This window comes from Plecotus auritus (assembly GCF_963455305.1).
Source record: "Plecotus auritus genome assembly, chromosome: 13".
Lineage (NCBI taxonomy): Eukaryota > Metazoa > Chordata > Mammalia > Chiroptera > Vespertilionidae > Plecotus > Plecotus auritus.
This window is the reverse complement of record NC_137779.1, coordinates 31,805,715-31,822,972: the sequence shown is the minus strand read 5'-3', so window position 1 is coordinate 31,822,972 and position 17,258 is coordinate 31,805,715. Positions and strand designations below refer to the sequence as shown.

Genomic DNA, 17,258 nt, shown 5'->3' with positions numbered 1-17,258 from the left:
CCTCGGTATCCTCGTCTCTGCGAAGTGGGAGCAGCACCATGTCACTTCTCTTCCCAGGAATGATCACCTTCTCTCAAGATTACGTGGCGAATGAACTCACTCAGAACTTCTTCACCATCACCCAGAAGATTCAGAAGAAAGTCACGGGCTCTCGGAACTCAGCTGAGCTCTCAGAGATGTTTCCTGTCCTGCCCGGTTCTCACTTGGTGCTTAATAACCCTGCCCTGGAGTTCATCAAGTATGTGTGCAAGGTGAGGACCGGAGTAGGAAACTCATTTCTCCCACCGACACTCTGCCCACCATGCCGGACACCCCGCGTGAGCTGTTTGCAGCTCCTAGAGCCTGGCTCCAGTGAGGGGCGGCCAGTCAGTGAGGGGGTGAGTTCAGGGAGCAAAGTGCTGTGAGTTGGGCTCGGTGAAGTGGGGAAGGTGAGGGGCCCTCTGATGGGGCCTGGGCCTAAGACCACAGTGACCAGGAGGGTCCAGCCACAGGTGGATCCCAGGAAGGAACGATGTCTGGACAGAAGGGGTGAAGGCCCTGGGGTGGAATGATCTGGGGGTGCTGGTGAAACAGCAGGTGCTCGAGGTCCTGTGAGGCTAGAGGGCTGGACGAACCAGGGACCACACAGAGCTCCCGAAGCACCCAGGCTTCTGTGGAGCTCAGAGGAGAGCTTGCGTGGATGCCAAATGCCTTTCTGGGAAAGAAGACTGAATCAAAGGTGGAATACTGTTACCAGACAAGGGCAAGCAGACACCTCACTGCTCATGAAGTCACTTCCCGGCCACTGCATCTCCCAGTGACCGACACGCCAGGATCAAGTGGCAGCAGAGCTTTAGGGGAGGGAGAGGTCTCCTGACAGGAGGGTTAGCTGGCTCCCCCTCGGCTCTGCAGGCCTCTGGGTGGGCCGGGGAGTCCCTCACCCTGAGGGTGGACATCAGCCACTTCGCACGTGAGATTGTAAGGCTCCAGTAGACTTGGGACTGCCTGTCACTCGGGGAAAAGGAACCAGTGAGGATGACAGGCAGAGCCCGAGTCCCCGGAGCTGAGGCAGCTCTGACGGGACAGGAAGTGCGAGGTGGTGCTCTCGGCCACGCGGTCTTTCAGTCCAGACAGAGCAGCAGGAGGCCCGGGAGCTGCCCCTCACCCGCGCCCTGTTCTCTGCAGGTCCTGTCTTTGGACACAAACATCACAAACCAGGTGAACAAGCTCAACCGGGACCTGCTCCGCCTGGTGGACGTGGGCGAGTTCTCCGAGGAGGCCCAGTTCCGAGACCCCTGCCGCTCCTACGTGCTCCCAGAGGTCATCTGCCACAGCTGTAACTTCTGCCGGGACCTGGATCTGTGCAAAGACCCGTCCTTCTCCCAGGTGGGAGCGCCCACTCCTGCGTGACTGTGTCCACCCTTTTGGGTGACGTCCGCTAGCTTTGGCGTGAACTAGGAACTGGCACCTTTCTTAAGGCACTCAGCTACCACGTGCTAGAACGTGATCCGGTAAACGTGTAGGGACGGTGTCGGTGATGGAAGCCTGCCTGGGCTGAGTGAGCTGCCGCACACTGTCACGTGCCTCTCACTCTCATGAAGGCTCTGCCCCCGTCTCCTCAAGGCTGGTCCCCTCGGCCTGGCAGAGGGGCACTGCCAGGGAGGTGGGCAGAGGGTGACCTGCTCCCTCTCTGCCCAGGACGGGACTGTGCTGCCCCAGTGGCTCTGCTCCAACTGCCAGGCCGCCTACGACTCCTCAGCAATCGAGATGGCCCTGGTGGAAGCCCTGCAGAAGAAGCTGATGGCCTTCACCCTGCAGGACCTGGTGAGCAGTGGGTCTCAGGTCATAACCTGGTCCTTCGAGATGACCACCTGTTGGGTCAGGCCTCATCCACAGCCCAAGTGATTCAGTCTTAAAGCTCCTGTTGGGCACCTGCAGTGCCAAGTGCTGGCCTCCTGGGCCTTCCCTTCTAGTGGAGGGAGAGAGACGGCAAACGAGATAAAGGGTGTAATGGGATGGGTCCAGAACCAGCGGGTGTGTGTGTGTGTGTGTGTGTGTGTGTGTGTGTGATGGGGTGTTCAGCATTCAGTGCGGGGACTGGGAGGCATGGGGTCTGGGCAGGAACAGTGGCGCCTGGTGTGGCCGGGTGGGTGGCCCACAGCCAGGGTGGGGAAGCAGCTGGACGTTGGGTGAGCCCGCTGTGCTGTCTGGCTTTTACCCGCAGTTGAGGTGCAGGCCGGGGGAGTGGGCCGCTCTTGACTGGGCTCTTTCTCGTTTCAGATCTGCCTGAAGTGCCGGGGCGTGAAGGAGACCAACATGTCCGTGTACTGCGGCTGTGCGGGTGACTTCGCCCTCACCATCCACACCAAGGTCTGGGCTGATGCCCCTGGCTGCTGCCCGTCCTGCCCTCACCCACACCGCTCTCCCTACACTCCGGGCCTCGGCCCGCATCCCTGCACCTCTTCTGGGACTGGGTCTCATGGCGACTGGTTCTTCTGCAGGTCTTCATGGAGCAGATCGGAATCTTCCGGAACATTGCCCAGCACTATGGCATGTCATACCTTATGGAGACCCTGGAGTGGCTGCTGCAGAAAAACCCCCAGCTGGGCCATTAGCAAGGCGGGCCTGTCCCCTCTCTTTCTCAGATGGAGACCATCTCCAGGACTCAGCACCAAAGAAAATGACCCTCGGGGTGCTTCCGGGGAGGGATCGCTTGGCCCAAACCAGCCAACCAGCCGGAGCAGGAAGCGGCCCACCTGGGTCCCGGTCCCAGCTTGGTCAGGGCAGCCAGGGGCCCACGGGCCCCAACGGGTGGTGGTTGTGCACAAACACGTGGCCGCTGCTGCTGCTGCAGGGCCTGGCCCTCCTGCCCCACCTCTGCATCCCCTCTGCCCTCAGGGCCTTCTGTTTGAGCCGAACCTGGGGGTGGCTAAAGGCCAGACCCAGGGCAAGGGATGCCTGGGCAGGAGACGGCAGCTCTGCTTTCCAGGCACTGTGACCTCAAGAGATGCCCTCCACGGCTTCACGCGTGGGTGTGGCCAGTTCCAGGAATCGGGCCCTGAGCCCTTGGGGACCTGGGCGTCTTTGGGACAGCGGTTCCAGGACAGCCGGCATCCCTGCACTGGGCTTGGACTTCCCTGTGGAGACTTCCTGGTCAGAAAGGGCGGGGGTGTCTGCATCAGGTGGTCCCCTCACCTGGGCCGATGGAGCTTGACCATGCCACCTGCCCTCAGCCTCCCTGTGCCCGAGGAGGCCTGGGCACGGGGGGCACACCACTGATCACGGATTGTACCGCATCTGTTCCCTCTGGGACTTCAGAAAAGTGACCTTTCCCCCACAAGGTTTTAGGTTCTTTCCTTCATGGGAAAGGGAAGCAGCAACTTCGTCAGGTGGGGGAGGTTTCTGTTCTTGTTCCCCAGCTCAGGTCGCCCTGGGACCTGGGACTCTGCAGGGCACCAGCTCAGTGTCCGGCCCAGGTCTGGAGCCTTTGCCGAGTGCAGCCTCTCCCTCTGTCTGTCTTCAGCCCAGAACGTAAGACGAGCTCTGTGCACCTTTTAAACAAAACAGGACTGGGACCAGGACAAAAAACCCGCCCGCCCAACGTAAAAAACGCCCACTTGGTGAGGTGGCAGATTCAGAAATCTCAGATGGTGGGCTCCTGGGAGGGCGGGGGCCTCAGCCTGGGTTAACTTGGTCCTTACTAGCTAATTTCTGTGGACGCGTGAGCTGTGTGTTCGCACGCTGCTTCTCCGCCTCTGGGAGGAAGGAAGGCTGACCAGCAGCAGCTGTCCGTGTGTCCCCTTGGCCCCTGGGTACCACCGCCCGGCTGGGCCCGGCCCAATGGCCAGGAGAAACCTGACGCTGGCTGGAAGGTGGATGGAGCCCACGTCAGCCCCAAATGGAGATCAAATCAAATTAGGGCGGGGGGGGGGGGGGCGCTAACGGCTTCCTGGTAATGATGCTGGAGACGTGCGGGGGGAGGTGGGGTCTGGCCCACAGCAGCACCCTAGACACTGCACGCTTGTCCCTGCAGCAGGATGGGCCCTGGGCACCCTGGTTTCTGCAGCTCCCGGCTGTGTCCTGGAGGTCAGCTTGGGTGGGGGCGTTTGGGGTGCTAGGCCCTGGTCACTCCGCTTGGGAAACCTGAGCCCCTGGCCCTGGCTCTTGAGCGTGCAGTCCAGCCCTGACTGGAAAAGCCAGTTTCTCTGAAACTAGAGCTGACATCTGTGAGCCAGACCCATGGGGTTTCGGGCATTTGGGTGACCTGTGCAGCCAGTGCCCCAGGGCAGCGGGGAGGCTGGAGGTGGCCGGGTGGGGTCAAATGGAGCGTCTGCTGGCTGCCGCTAGTGGGGTGTAGGCAGGTGGGAAGTCATCCAGACTTGGGGGCCCAGGGCTGGTATGGTCTGAGCCCTCCCTCCCCTGGAGCTCGGGAGTGATGGGACCACTGGTGAGGTCTGTAAGGTGCTAGGCTCGCCTCCTCACCCCTGCACACGCCACCACTGCTGCTAGAGAAACCATGTCCAGCCAAACTGCTCTTCTGCTCAATGTCATGAGCTGTATCTGAGGACTCAGGAGCCAGGGTACCCACAGGCCTGGCCAGGCTAGTGCTGGCTCCTGCCCTGCCCACGCACTCGCCACACCAAATGGCAGCCCAGCAGCTTTCCTTGGGTACAGCTCATCCCCTCCCTCCTGGCTGCCATCCTCCTCGCCATCCTTCCCCTTATTTGGGGGCTTGGTGTGACCTGCAGGAAGCTGGTGAAGGCGCTGACCAGGGCAGTGCTGAGACAAGGCAGGGTCGTCATGCACTCAGCCTGCCTCCCACCCCCACCGGCCCTGGTCAGATGTGCCGGGACCAGGCTGGACTAGAGGGCAGCCAGGAGCCTGGGCACTGCGCTGGCTGGGCAGGCACCTGCAGCCCCTGCACAGGGACCCACTGCTGTAGATTGCCTTCAGGGCCTCCACACACTTCCCAAAACACAGGGCAGTGGTACTGGTCACAGGTTTATTGGATTCCGGACGTGGTTTCTTGGCCAGGAGCCCGGCAGCGGGTGTGGGGGGGAGGGATGAGGATCTGGGGGGAGGGGCAGCTGGGAGCAGGGTGCTACCCCCTTTCAGCCCACTGCCCAGTTGCATGGGGCCCTTTGGTTCCCAGCTGTGAGGAGGCATGGGTGGGCAGGGGTGGGCTCTCCAGGCTGGTCCCACCTGCTTCAGGCCAGCCTTTGCAGGGTGAGGGGTGGAAGGGGCTCAGAGCTGGGCTAAGCCTCGGGGGTCTGTGAGCGTGGAGTCCTGCTGGGGAGGCGCCGAGCCCCGAGGCCCTGGTCCTGCACCCCGGTCGGGAGTGTCCACCATCTGCTCAGATGGGGCAGAGGTGGGGCCAGGCCATGATGGTGGGACAGCCTGGGCCTGGCTCTGCCCCTCATCCTGTGGTCTGCCTGGGTCTGTGGAGCAGGCACAGGAGGGCGGAGGGGCCTGGCCCAAGACAAGGGCCAGGGTCACAGGCCAGCTACCCGGGGAGTGCTGTGGCGTACACACCTTGTCGAATTTCTTGTGGCTGTAGACTTTGTTTTTGTTCATGAATGTTAGCAAGATCCAGTCACACAAGAAGGAGCCCTGTGGCCAGCAAAACATGTGAGGGCTTGGCCTGACGCCCCACCACCACACGCGTGCCCAGACCCCAGTGTGTGCTCCTTACCACCCCGATGGAGGTCAGCGCTGTGGCCAGGTTAATGATGGTGGGAATCAGGCTGAACTTGCCTGCCTGGGGAGAGGAGGCTGCCTCAGACCAGCAGGTGTAGGTCGTGTGGTGGGGACATGGAGCTGGAACCGCTCGGCCCTGGGCCGGCCCACCTGAACCCCAGGAGGTAGGGCCGGCAGGTTTACCTGTCCGTGCACGATGACGTCGATGCGGATCCCGTAGGCCTTGATGAGGGTGCGGGTGGTGCTGCCATTTATCTTGTAATACTTGGCAAACCTGGGGTGGAATGACCCAGGAGCACATCAGAACCTGAAACTGAAAGACCACACGCCGAGCCCTGCTGCCTGACCCTGAGGAACTGGCGGTGGGCGCGCCTGTCGCCAGAGTGGGGCAGCACCAAGACTGCCCATCACTGGCCCCCCTTGTTTGCTCCCAGGCCACCACACAGGTGGGTGAGGACCCAGGTGTCCCAGGGCCCAAGTACCTGAAGTTGTAGCCAGAGGAGGCCGGGGTGTGCTTGGGATCGAGTCTCCGGAAGGAGTACTTGGGGTTGCAGTCGGACGCCGACAGGTCCAGGTCACAGTCCCAGTTGATAATGACCCCAATGACACCACCCTGCCCAGAAGTGGGGTCAGGGCGGGCACACAGGACCCTTAGCCCTGGGGTCCCAACCTGAGGCGGTGCCTGGGTGCACGTGGTGGGGCAGCTCGGGGCTGAGAACCGGGGGGCTTGGTGAGCACCCACTTCTGGGGCAGGAGGGAATAGGGGCTGTCTGTATGGCCAGAGTCAGTGATTTAGCAGGAGCCATGCATGGCCAGATGGGGTGCCAATCTTCTGCGAGCAGGGCCGGCTGGCCAGGCGCCTCGCCTCACCGTGTGGGCCAGCTCTGTGAAGTTCTCCCCCGCGCGCTCCACGATGAACCCCAGCCTGAAGATGGGGCAGTACAGGTGGGACACCTCGTCAAACAGGCAGTGCTTCAGGTAGCCGTCCTTCCGGATCTCAATGTTGCCCCTGAGGACACCAGGCGCAGGTGGGTGGGGCATCCTCAGGAGGCAGCTTCCTCCCCTGCCCCGCCCCTCTCCCACCCACCCGAGGGCTCTTACTTGGAGAACTTGAACTTGGGGTAGTGGATGCTGTTCTTGATGAGGATGGTGAAATTGGGGGCCATCTTACCAAGAAACTGGCTGAGGAGACATACTGCACGTGTTTAGTCTCGGCAGCCGCACTGTCCCCACCCCCCCACTGAGGAGGAAGGAGCAGGCTGGACCTGGGTCCCAGGTGGGTGGGACGCACCTGACAGAGGCCCCATCTTCCACGGGGCACCAGCCGGACACCTCACAGGTCTTGGAGTCCCCGTGGTAATAGGGTACACAGCGCCCCGTCCGAACACCTGCGGGCACATGCGCTCAGGTGGAGAGGGCGCCCTGGCCCCACACCCCCACCGCCCCAGACACACACCGACCGTTCCCCAGCATGTCCAGCTCCCCAGCCACGCAGTCCTCGTCCGAGTTGCAGGTGGCGTTGGTGACCCTCACACTCTAGGGAGGAGAGAGCTCAGTCAGGGGCTGAACACCCTCCCGCCAGGGACAGCACCCGCCCCGCCCCCCCGACCTGGCCTCACCTCTGGACAGGTGCCCTGGGCCTGGGAGGGAGTGACCTCGATCCTGGTGATGATGCTGAACACGCTGCCTCCCTGGGCTCAGAGAGAAGGGACGTTGGCCCTTCCGGTGGCTCCCCACCTCAGTCCCACCCTCCGGGCCGGGGCGGGGCGCACCTCGGGGGGCTTCACGTACTCCTCCACGTCCCACACTTTGTGCTCCGAGGAGGTGATGCCCTTGACCTTGGTGATGACAGAGCTCTCGGGGCCCGTCTCCCGGTCCTGGTAGCTCTTCTGCACGATGAACACGTACCTGTGGGGGACACAGCCAGCTCTGGGGGCGTCCGGGGACCCCGCGTCCTGCCCGCCTCCCTCTCTCCATACTCCGGGGACCCTGCGTCCTCTTCGCCCCCTCCGCCCCAGGGACCACCCTGTGTTCATCCCGCGCCCGCCGGACCCCGGGTCCCCTCACCCCCTCCCTGGACCCCGCCCCCGGCCCGGGGACCCCGCCCGCGCGCACCCACCACACGAAGTAGAGCAGGATGAGCAGCTGCACCACGCGGTACACGACGCCCAGGCGCCGGTTCCTCACCACGATCACCTTGGGCGTCTCGTAGTCCCAGAAGGCGGACCAGCAGCTCCGGGCCAGGCGCCGGGCCGCGGCCGCACCCGCCAGGGGCTTGCGCTCCGCAGCCGCCATGGCCCCGCCGCGGGAACCGCTGCCCGAGCAGCTGTCGGGCGCTGCGCACCGCGGGGGCGGAGGCGGGGGCTCCCGGGGCGGCCTCCAGGGCGTGGTCTCGCCCGCCCCGCCCCGTTCCCGCCCCAAGTCGGGGTCCCCGGGGCTGCGGTTGCGGGCCCTGGACGCCCGGCGCACCTGGCAGGTGTCACAGGTGGACCCAGAGCGGGGGCTCCCGGGGAGGACCCAGTGGGGAAGGCGTCCCTGGGGAGGACACTGGGGTCCGAAGGATGGGGCGCAGGACGCGGGCAGCACAGGCTTCCCTCCGCGTCTCCACCGGCGTCTGCTTCGCGGTGAGAACTGAGCTCCAGGGCAATCCTTTCCAATGCAAGACGCGCCCTGGCCGGTGCCACCATTCAGTGGGTAGAGGCGGCCTTGGACCGAAGGGTCCCGGGTTCGATTGGGCCAAGGGTACAGGCCCGGGTTGCAGGCTCCATCCCCAGGGTGGGACATGCAGGAGGCAGCCGGCCCATGACTCCCTCTCATCATTGATGTTTCCATCTCCCTCTCCCTTCCTCTCTGAAATCAATAAAAATATATTTAAAAATAGTAATAGTAAAAATGCACCACGCCGCCCTGGCTGGTGGCTCAGTGGTCAGAGCATCGGCCCACACGGAAGGGTCTTGGGCTTGATTCCGGTCAAGGGCACGGACCTGGGTTGCAAGTTCCCTCCCCACCTCTCTCCTCCCTCCCTCCCTTCCACTCTCTCTATAAACCAGTGGAAGAATATCCTCAGGTGAGAATTAACAACAAAAAGAGGTTCCCGCGGAGAAGGCTGGGCTAAAAGTCTTTGAATTCCTGCGACAGAGAGAAACGCGCACCGCACTGCCCGCCCTCATCTTTCCTGGGCCGGAGCGCCGCCCTGCCGGCCGCCTGCAGGCATTTCCTCTCTTGAATACCCGTAGTGTTTTCTCCTTATCTTTTCTAGGAAGAAAAGATAGAAGCTCGTTTGTCCAAGAATTTAATTTCTCTCATCGTTTGAGATGGACTTCCTGCCTGTGTCCTTAGGGACATGGGTTGGGCCACAGGAGAGCTTCAGAGCGTCGCTGACAAGGTAGCCTTGTTTATGAGGGTCCACCCACTAGACCTCAAGGAGCCCCCCACACCCGGAGCGCAGCCTGTGCTGGATTGGTTTCGGGAGCGCGCGCACCGGATTGAGGTTTAGATCAGGCGTCTCCCCGCCTGCTGGTAGGAAATCTGAGAAATCAAGTGGAAACTCCTAATGCAAATTTGTAACCACAGCTAATAATGGTTCTTTACTTAAAAAGGCATTTTACAAGCAAAAAAAAAATAGTCCATTGAATTCTAAAACCTTTGGTTAAAAGGAAATATTACTCTCTGGCAAGGAGAGAATAAAAAAATTATTTATAAATAACAACCTAAAATCAAAGTTTTCCAGGAAAAGTTCAACCACATTTCCTTTGCTAAAGAGCTTTATTGAGATACAACAGGCCAGACTGCTCAGGATGCACAGTGCGTTGTTTCTGGTACATTCACAGGGCTCCGCACACATCACCACGATCTAATTTTAGAACGTCTCCTCCTCGTCACCCCTGCCGAAAAGAAACCCCAAACCCAGGGCCAGCCCCTCCTCTCCTCACCTACGCGCTGTCCCTGTCCCCGGTTACTGTCCACTCCTGGGGTTTCAGCTGACGGCTCAGGCACTCAGCCTAAGCTCAGGTGACTTCGTGTCTCTCCTCCCCCCACCACCCCGGCGGATTGGGGGCGGGAGGGGGTGCGGTGTGAGGCTGCTGCCTCCTGGGCTGGCCACAGCCTCTCAGGTCCCTGCTGGGACTCGGGCACGGGTTCTGGGGCAGCCAGCCGTGCGGGCGGGTGTTGGCCACCCCAGGCTCCAGCCATCCTGGTCTTGGACGTGCTTGTCACAGGCCTCGGGGACAGTCAGCCCACCTGCCATCCCCAGCGATTCTGAGTGACAGCTGCCCCCCGTGGAGCCCCAAGAGATAGTAAAACGCCCTTTCATGCCACTGAGTTTTGAGGTGCTTTGCGAGGCCCTGGCTAAACCGAACCCACCCAACCCCAGGCCTCCTCCGGGCTGCCAGCCATCAACACCGAGCCGCCTCCTCCTCCCGGGCTGCTGCCTCGAGGCTCGCGGCTCCCTCCCCGCCCCCACCGCCTGCATTCCGCAGCTCCAGCCCACTTTCTCAAACTCTCTGATCCTGTTCTTGTGGCTGAAACACTCATGACCCTGATAGGACGGGGCTTGCCCTCCTCTAGGGCCTGACCCCTCCCACCCACCCCAACACCTGGCTTCACCCCTGCCCCCCCTTCAGTCTTCACCTCTCTTCTCCCTTCCCTCTCCTGCAGACCCCCTTCCCCACTCCTTAAAATACCTTCCCTGCTCAGCCAGTGTGGCTCAATGGTTGAGCATCAACCTATGAACCAGGAGGTCACGGTTCGATTCCCGGTCAGGGCACGTGCTTGGGTTGCGGGCTCCATCCCCAGTAGGGGGCGTGTGGGATTCTTTCTCTCATCATTGATGTTTCTCTCTCTCTCCCTTCCTCTCTGAAATCAATAACAATATATATATTTTTTAATATATTTTATTGATTTTTTTACAGAGAGGGAGAGAGAGAGAGAGTTAGAAACATCGATGATAGAGAAACATCGATCAGCTGCCTCCTGCACACCTCCCACTGGGGATGTGCCCGCAACCAAGGTACATGCCCTTGACCGGAATGGAACCTGGGACCCTTCAGTCCGCAGGCCGACGCTCTATCCACTGAGCCAATCCGGTTTCGGCAACAATATATTTTCTTAACCACGACCCTCCATCACCCAGGCCTTCCCTCTGGGCATCCCCGCCACCCCTAAAGGCACCCACCGCTCTCTCTGTGACCTGTCTGGTGATGGGTCCACTACCCAAAGTAAACCTGGGGCTCCGAGGTGATGGGAGGGTCACAGCCTGTTCCTCGGCACAGCCCCGCACGGAGCCTGGCCCACAGCCAATAACAAATAAGTCATTATGGTGTTTATTATGAACACACTGTGCAGAAATAAACAAGAGAACAATGTTCCAGGAGCACAAACACGCCGTCTCCCCAGAGCTTGGCCCCGGCCCCACCCTATCAGCCGCCCAGCAGGCCACTGGGGATCCTGGTGGGGAGGGGCCACACGATGGACAGGGGCCAGGTTTGGCTTCTCGGTCTGGTCCTGCGTTGGAAATGGGGCAGAACCAGGGAGGCTCTGGTCCCTGACCAGCGCTGGCCTCTCCGGCCGTTGATGTGGTTGGCTCCCGGGGATTGGTGTGGGCCGGGGAACCGGACATCGCCCCCCGGTCTCGGGCGGATGATGAAAGACGCCCTCTCGGGTGGAAGGCGGGGGCAGGACGGAGGAAGGAGGGTTGAGCGGTGGCCCAGTGATTCGGCCACGGCTTGGCCCCGGGGTGACTCCACCGTACGACCTGGCTGGCCCCTCTTCTCCGCAGCCGAGCAGGTGGACCGAGCTGAAAGGTAAGGCTGCTGTTGCTGCAGCAAGTGTCAGCTACCGGGGGCAGTGCTTCTGTAGGGAAGGTCCGAGCTCACGCCTCCACCACACGGTCTGTTTCTCTGTGTGTAAGAATGCCAGCGGCCGAGAGCCTAGCCAGGGGCGCACCAGCGTCTCAGCAGGCAACGTGAGGCTGAGGCAGCCCCCCCCTGTGCCCCGATGAGTGGGGTCCATGCTCAAAAAGTGGTAGCTGTGTGCCCTGACTGGCGTGGCTCAGGGATTGAGCGTCGACCTAGGAACCAGGAGGTCAGGGTTCGATTCCTGGTCAAGGGCACAGGCCCGGGTTGTGGGCTCGATCCCCAGTGGGGGGCGTGCAGGAGGCAGCCGATCCGTGATTCTCTCTCACTCATGTTTCTCTCTATTCCTCTCCCTTCCTCTCTCTCTCAAATGAAAAAAAAAAAAAGTTTTTTTAATCAATGGGGAAAAAAATCTTCCTGTGAGGATTAACAAACAAACAAAAAAGGAAGAACAAACAAACAAAAACAAAAACGTGGTCGCTGTGGTTCAGAGATCTGTACTGCCCACGTCGGAACAGCCAGGGGCTTGGGTTGCTCCTCAAGCTCAGACGCCACTCACCTCCGGGGCCCGGGGGGAGGTACTGGTGGCTTCTTTTTTATTGTGTCAACATTTACCATCTTCACCACTTTTCAAGAAATATAGGTCTTTACTGACTTCAGAGAAGAAAGGAGAGAGAGAGAAACATCCACGATGAGAGAGAAGCATGGATCGGCTGCCTCCTGCACGCCCCACACTGGGGATCGAGCCCACAACCTGGGCCTGTGCCCTTGACCTGGAATCAAACCCTGACCTCCTGGTTCCCAGGTCAACGGTCAACCACGGAGCCACACAGGCCGGACAACATGCTCTTGTTTATTTATTTATTTTTTAAAATATATTTTATTGATATTTTTACAGAGAGGAAGGGAGGGAGATAGAGAGCTAGAAACATCGATGAGAGAGAAACATCGATCAGCTGCCTCCTGCACACCTCCCACTGGGGATGTGCCTGCAACCAAGGTACATGCCCTTGACCGGAATCGAACCCGGGACCCTTCAGTCTGCAGGCCGACGCTCTATCCGCTGAGCCAAACCGGTTTTGGCAACATGCTCTTGTTTAAACTAACCAAGGGCCCGCTGGTCCCCGGGGAAAGGGCGGTTAAAAGCCCATTTCCATTTGGCAATAAAAAGAAATTTGCAACAACGGAGGGACCCTCCGCGCACAGTATGGCTCAGTGACAGGGGCCCTCCGAAAAGGCCACGTCCTGTGATTCCAACTCCAGGCGGAGCGGTGGGGACAGAAGAAAGGCTCGTCTGTGTGACACTGAAATGATGAGCACATCCTATGTTTGTCCAAACCCACAGAGGGACCCCAAGGTCCACTATGGGCTTGGGGTGATAACAATGGATCGATACCAGTCGATCGGTTGTAACAAGCAGACCGTACCAACGTAAAGATGTTAGTAGCAAGGGAAACTGAGGCAGAAGGTCAGCAGAAGGGTCGATGGCACCTCTCTGGACTTGGTGCACCATTTTTCTGTAAACCTAAAGCTGCTCTAGAAAAATAATGTGTATTAATTTTTTTTAAAATATATTTTATTGATTTTTTACAGAGAGGAAGAGAGAGGGATAGAGAGTTAGAAACATCGATGAGAGAGAAACATCCATCAGCTGCCTCCTGCACACTCCCCACTGGGGATGTGCCCGCAACCAAGGTACATGCCCTTGACCGGAATCGAACCCAGGACCCTTCAGTCCGCAAGCCAACGCTCTATCCACTGAGCCAAACCAGTTAGGGCAATGTGTATTAATTTTTTAAAAAGCCACATCCAGCCCTAGCCGGTTTGGCTCGGTGGATAGAGCATCGGCCTGCGGACTGAAGGGTCCCAGGTTCGATTCTGGTCAGGGGCATGTACCTTGGTTGCGGGCACATCCCCAGTGGGGAGTGTGCAGGAGGCAGCTGATCGATGTTTCTCTCTCATCGATGTTTCTAACTCTCTATCCCTCTCCCTTCCTCTCTGTAAAAAATCAATAAAATATATTTAAAAAAAAAAGCCATATCCATTTTGCAAGAGAACCATGGTGGGGAGGAGGAGGGGGCGGAAGTGGGTGCCTGGGCAGGAAGCCCTGGGCGTGGGGGACGCTCCTCAGACTGGACATTGACAGGCTGCCGCCGATGGCGCTCGCCGGGTGCCTGCTGCTGCTGCTGCTGCTGCTGCTGCTCTGGGCGCGGCCTGTGTCCTTGGTGACGATGGAGAATGAGATCCTGGTTCTGTCCCATAAGGTAGGCTCCATGCCCGAGTCCCTGCACACTTGGCCTGCTCTCGGGGTCTCGGGGATCCCTGGCCCTTTTCCAGAGGGTGCGCGACCCTGAGTGCCCTGTGCCTGCTCCCCCGATGCCCCACGACCCCGTGACCCTCTGGAAGGTCAGTTCCTCCTCGGTCCTGCTTCTCACCCCAAAGCTGGCTGCTGGTCTCATCTGGGAGCCGCAGTCCCAGCTTTAACGCTTAGCCAGCAGATCTTCTTTAAAAAGTATTTTTATTGATTTTTAGAGAAAGGAAGCAAGAGGGAGAGAGAGAGAAGCATCAATGATGAGAGTGAGTCACAGACCAGCTGCCCGCTGCATGCCCCCCACCGGGGATGGAGCCCACGACCCGGGCCTGTGCCCTGACCGGGAATCGAACCCTGACCTCCTGGTTCCTAGGTCGAGGCTCAACCACTGAGCCACCCCCGAGGGAGGCCTCTGTAGCACTTCTCCCGCCCTGCGGTTCGGCCCCTCACTAGCTTTCCTGTCCCCCCACGTGGCTCAGGACAGACACAGACAAAGGTCCCCTCCTTCTCCCCCTTTCCACGGCCCCCAGGCCAGCCACCCTCCCTGCTCTGTGAATGTTCCAGAAACCTCGTCAGGTTCGATAAGTCTGAAGGCCGGTGGGACCCGGGCGGGACCAAGGGAAGCGGAGAACAGGGGGCGGGGGGGGGCTCTTTCGGGGTCTGCAATGCCCTCGAGCAGGTCCCGGGCCCGACCTTGCAGGGGATCGGGGAGCCCTGTGCAGACAACCTGGAATGCCAGAGCGAGTGCTGCGTCACCAACAGCCTGAACCCCCAGAAGTTCTGCACATCCCAGACCATCCTCCTGCAGTGCCTGTCCTGGCGGAAGGTGCGAGGTCTCGGGCGGTGGGGGGCCCCCCCCCCCGAGGTACCGCCACTTGGGAGGTCCCGGTGGGCGGTGGGGGCCCCCCCGGAGGCACCCCCTCTTGGGAGGTCCCGGTGGCAGGAAGGCCTGGCCCGTTCGCCCTGCAGCCCAACGGCTACGCGTGCACCGAAATGCACGAGTGCAAGAGCAACTGCTGCATCACCAACAACTACAGCCCCTTCAAGTTCTGCACGGCCCGCAACATCTTCCTCCAGTGCCTGCAGTGGCGCAAGGTGAGGCCGGGCGGGGGCGGGCGCAGGGCTCACCGGCCGCTTTCTCAGCGGCCAGCGGTCCAGGGGCCTCTGTCTCGCAGCCCAACCAGGACCACTGCGTGGACCACAAGGAGTGCCGCAGCCTGTGCTGCATCCGCCTCACCGAGGCCAGCTCCCCGCGCTGCGTGCCCCGCAGCGGGCTCCTGGCGCACTGCCTGCCCCCGGTGAGCGCCAGGGGGGTGGGGGTGGGGGTGGGCGGGGCGTGGGGCAGCCAGTGGGGTGGGCGGGGTGTGGGGCAGCCAGTGGGGTGGGCGGGGCATGGGGCAGCCAGTGGGGTGGGCGGGGCGTGGGGCAGCCAGTGGGGTGGGCGGGGCGTGGGGCAGCCAGGGGGGTGGGCGGGGCGTGAGGCAGCCAGTGGGGTGGGCGGGGCGTGGGGCAGCCAGGGGGGTGGGCGGGGCGTGGGGCAGCCAGTGGGGTGGGCGGGGCGTGGGGCAGCCAGGGGGTGGGCGGGGCGTGGGGCAGCCAGGGGAGTGGGCGGGGCGTGGGGCGTGGGGCAGCCAGTGGGTGGGCGGGGCGTGGGGCAGCCAGGGGTGTGGGCGGGACGTGGGGCAGCCAGTGGGGTGGGCGGGGCGTGGGGCAGCCAGGGGTGTGGGCGGGGCGTGAGGCAGCCAGTGGGGTGGGCGGGGCATGGGGCAGCCAGGGTGGGTGGAGGCTGGACGGGGCATTGGAAGGATGGAGGCCCTGGGCAGAAGAAGGTTCCAGGTCCATCCCGGGCTCAGTGGGAACAGTGCTGAGGCGTCTGGTGAAGGACGGGACCGTGGGACCGGGAGACCTGGGGACAGCGGACAGGGCCTGCCACCACCCCGGGCCGGAGGCTGAGAGAGGACCCTCCCCAGGAGCCTTCCACTGGCTGAACCTCAGTGGGGGGAGGGGGCAGACGGAGGTGAGGGAGGATGCAGACGGGGGCACGGGGGCCGGAGATGGGTTGTGGGGACAACACAGCCCTGATGGGATATGTGCCGCTGGTAGAACCCACACATCTGTCTGTCTGATTATGAAGGGGTGTCTGACTCCCCGTGTTCGGCACCCACATCCCGATGTGGCATCACCAGCACCCAGGCCCCACGTGTTCACAGAAATGTGCCAAATCGTGGCCGAATGAGCCATATGGTCCCCACCGAGTCCTTGTCCCAGGCGAGCTGAGTCCCTCAGCACAGGGGGGTCAGTGTTCTCAGGCCTCTGGCTGGGCGTGGTCTGACTGTTGCTGTGTCCTCAGTGACTCCGACAGGACCCGTGTGCAGCGGCAGGACTCGCCGACGGCCCCTCAGCAGGAGCTCCCGGCCGCGCTGCTCCTCCGGGGCCTGCCGCTCAGCGCCGTCACCAATAAACCACTGATGGAGCCCAAGTGGGTGTCGTCACGTCTCTTTTCTTCAGACAATAAAGGCAAAAAAGATCCGTAGAAAATGTGGGGACGATGACAAAGCAGGGTCTGCTCGGATCTGGTGCAACAGTGACCCCCTAACCAGGGGTCCTAAAACGACGGCCCGCGGGCCACAGGCGGCCCGCCGAGGACATGGATCCGGCCCGCCGGGTGCCGCTGCCTGTCCTGCTTAGCAGCCGACGCGTCCCGGGCCCGCAGTGCGCATAGGAATTTGTTCATAGTTTTTTTTTTAAACTATAGTCCGGCCCTCCCACGGTCTGAGGGACAGTGACCTGGCCCCCTGTTTAAAAAGTCTGAGGACCCCTGCAGCAGTCGAAGTTGTGTGAACCAGACCAGCCGTGACCTGGCAGAGAAAGGCCACACGTCCCACATACACACACCCCCCCCACCTCGGGCGTTCCATAATAGAGACACTTGTGTCTTTTGTCTTTGCAAGTAAAAATAATCAGTCGAATCCAGGCCAGTGTGGCTCAGTGGTTGAGCATCAACCTAGGAACCAGGAGGTCACAGTTCAATTCCCGGTCAGGGCACAGGCCCAGGTTGGGGGCTCGATCCCCACTGGGGGGTGTGCAGGAGGCAGCCGATCCACGACTCTCTCTCATCATGGATGTTTCTCTCTCTCTCCCTTTATATAATCAATAAAGGTATATTTAAAAATAAGTCAGTTATCTCAAACTGAAAAGACTGTAAACACGGCTGACGGTACAGGAAACAGGAAATCAAGGTCCCACACAAAAAGGCTGTGAGTTCCAGCCCTGGTCCGGGTGCTCACTGGAGGCAACGCGTGAGCCCCTCACCTGCAAAGGAAGCATGAAGATACCCGCTCGGCCCGGCGCAACCCCACGGTCGGCCACCAGGTGGCGATGTGGGCCTTGGCGGGTCACCGAGACCTCAGGTGCCCCCA

At 61.1% G+C, this 17,258-nt stretch overlaps 3 protein-coding genes across 5 annotated transcripts in view; 2 read left to right on the top strand and 1 right to left on the bottom strand.

Moving 5' to 3' along the window:
• POLE (DNA polymerase epsilon, catalytic subunit) overlaps positions 1-3,318 on the top strand; it is a gene marked incomplete at its 5' end in the record, with an annotated part of 28,030 nt that extends 24,712 nt beyond the window's left edge. Inside the window, 5 exons of one of the 2 annotated variants that reach the window (XM_080650025.1) lie at positions 58-251; positions 1,165-1,365; positions 1,678-1,803; positions 2,260-2,349; positions 2,481-3,318. In XM_080650025.1, coding sequence (XP_080506151.1) covers positions 58-251; positions 1,165-1,365; positions 1,678-1,803; positions 2,260-2,349; positions 2,481-2,594 — 725 coding nt within the window. In that variant the 3' untranslated portion in view covers positions 2,595-3,318. The remainder of the gene's footprint in view (positions 1-57; positions 252-1,164; positions 1,366-1,677; positions 1,804-2,259; positions 2,350-2,480) is intronic. The other variant, XM_080650026.1, reaches the window with a different exon arrangement.
• A 1,650-nt stretch (positions 3,319-4,968) lies between these two features.
• P2RX2 (purinergic receptor P2X 2) lies at positions 4,969-8,023 on the bottom strand. 2 transcript variants are annotated; one of them, XM_080650071.1, is made up of 12 exons: positions 7,796-8,023; positions 7,449-7,584; positions 7,296-7,367; positions 7,137-7,212; positions 6,968-7,064; positions 6,778-6,858; positions 6,547-6,685; positions 6,159-6,289; positions 5,860-5,950; positions 5,672-5,737; positions 5,512-5,589; positions 4,969-5,328 (listed from the first exon to the last, which is right to left on the bottom strand). In XM_080650071.1, exons 1-12 carry the CDS (start codon positions 7,969-7,971, stop codon positions 5,224-5,226), a joined length of 1,248 nt encoding a protein of 415 aa, XP_080506197.1. In that variant the 5' UTR covers positions 7,972-8,023; the 3' UTR covers positions 4,969-5,223. The 2 variants fall into 2 exon arrangements, with proteins under 2 accessions (XP_080506197.1, XP_080506196.1); XM_080650070.1 differs by having other exon boundaries at positions 4,970-5,589.
• A 3,122-nt stretch (positions 8,024-11,145) lies between these two features.
• On the top strand, positions 11,146-16,316 carry LRCOL1 (leucine rich colipase like 1). The gene is made up of 6 exons (XM_080650137.1): positions 11,146-11,477; positions 13,675-13,792; positions 14,540-14,665; positions 14,809-14,934; positions 15,015-15,137; positions 16,190-16,316. Exons 1-6 carry the CDS (start codon positions 11,248-11,250, stop codon positions 16,190-16,192), a joined length of 726 nt encoding a protein of 241 aa, XP_080506263.1. The 5' UTR covers positions 11,146-11,247; the 3' UTR covers positions 16,193-16,316.
• The last annotated feature ends 942 nt before the right edge of the window (positions 16,317-17,258 follow it).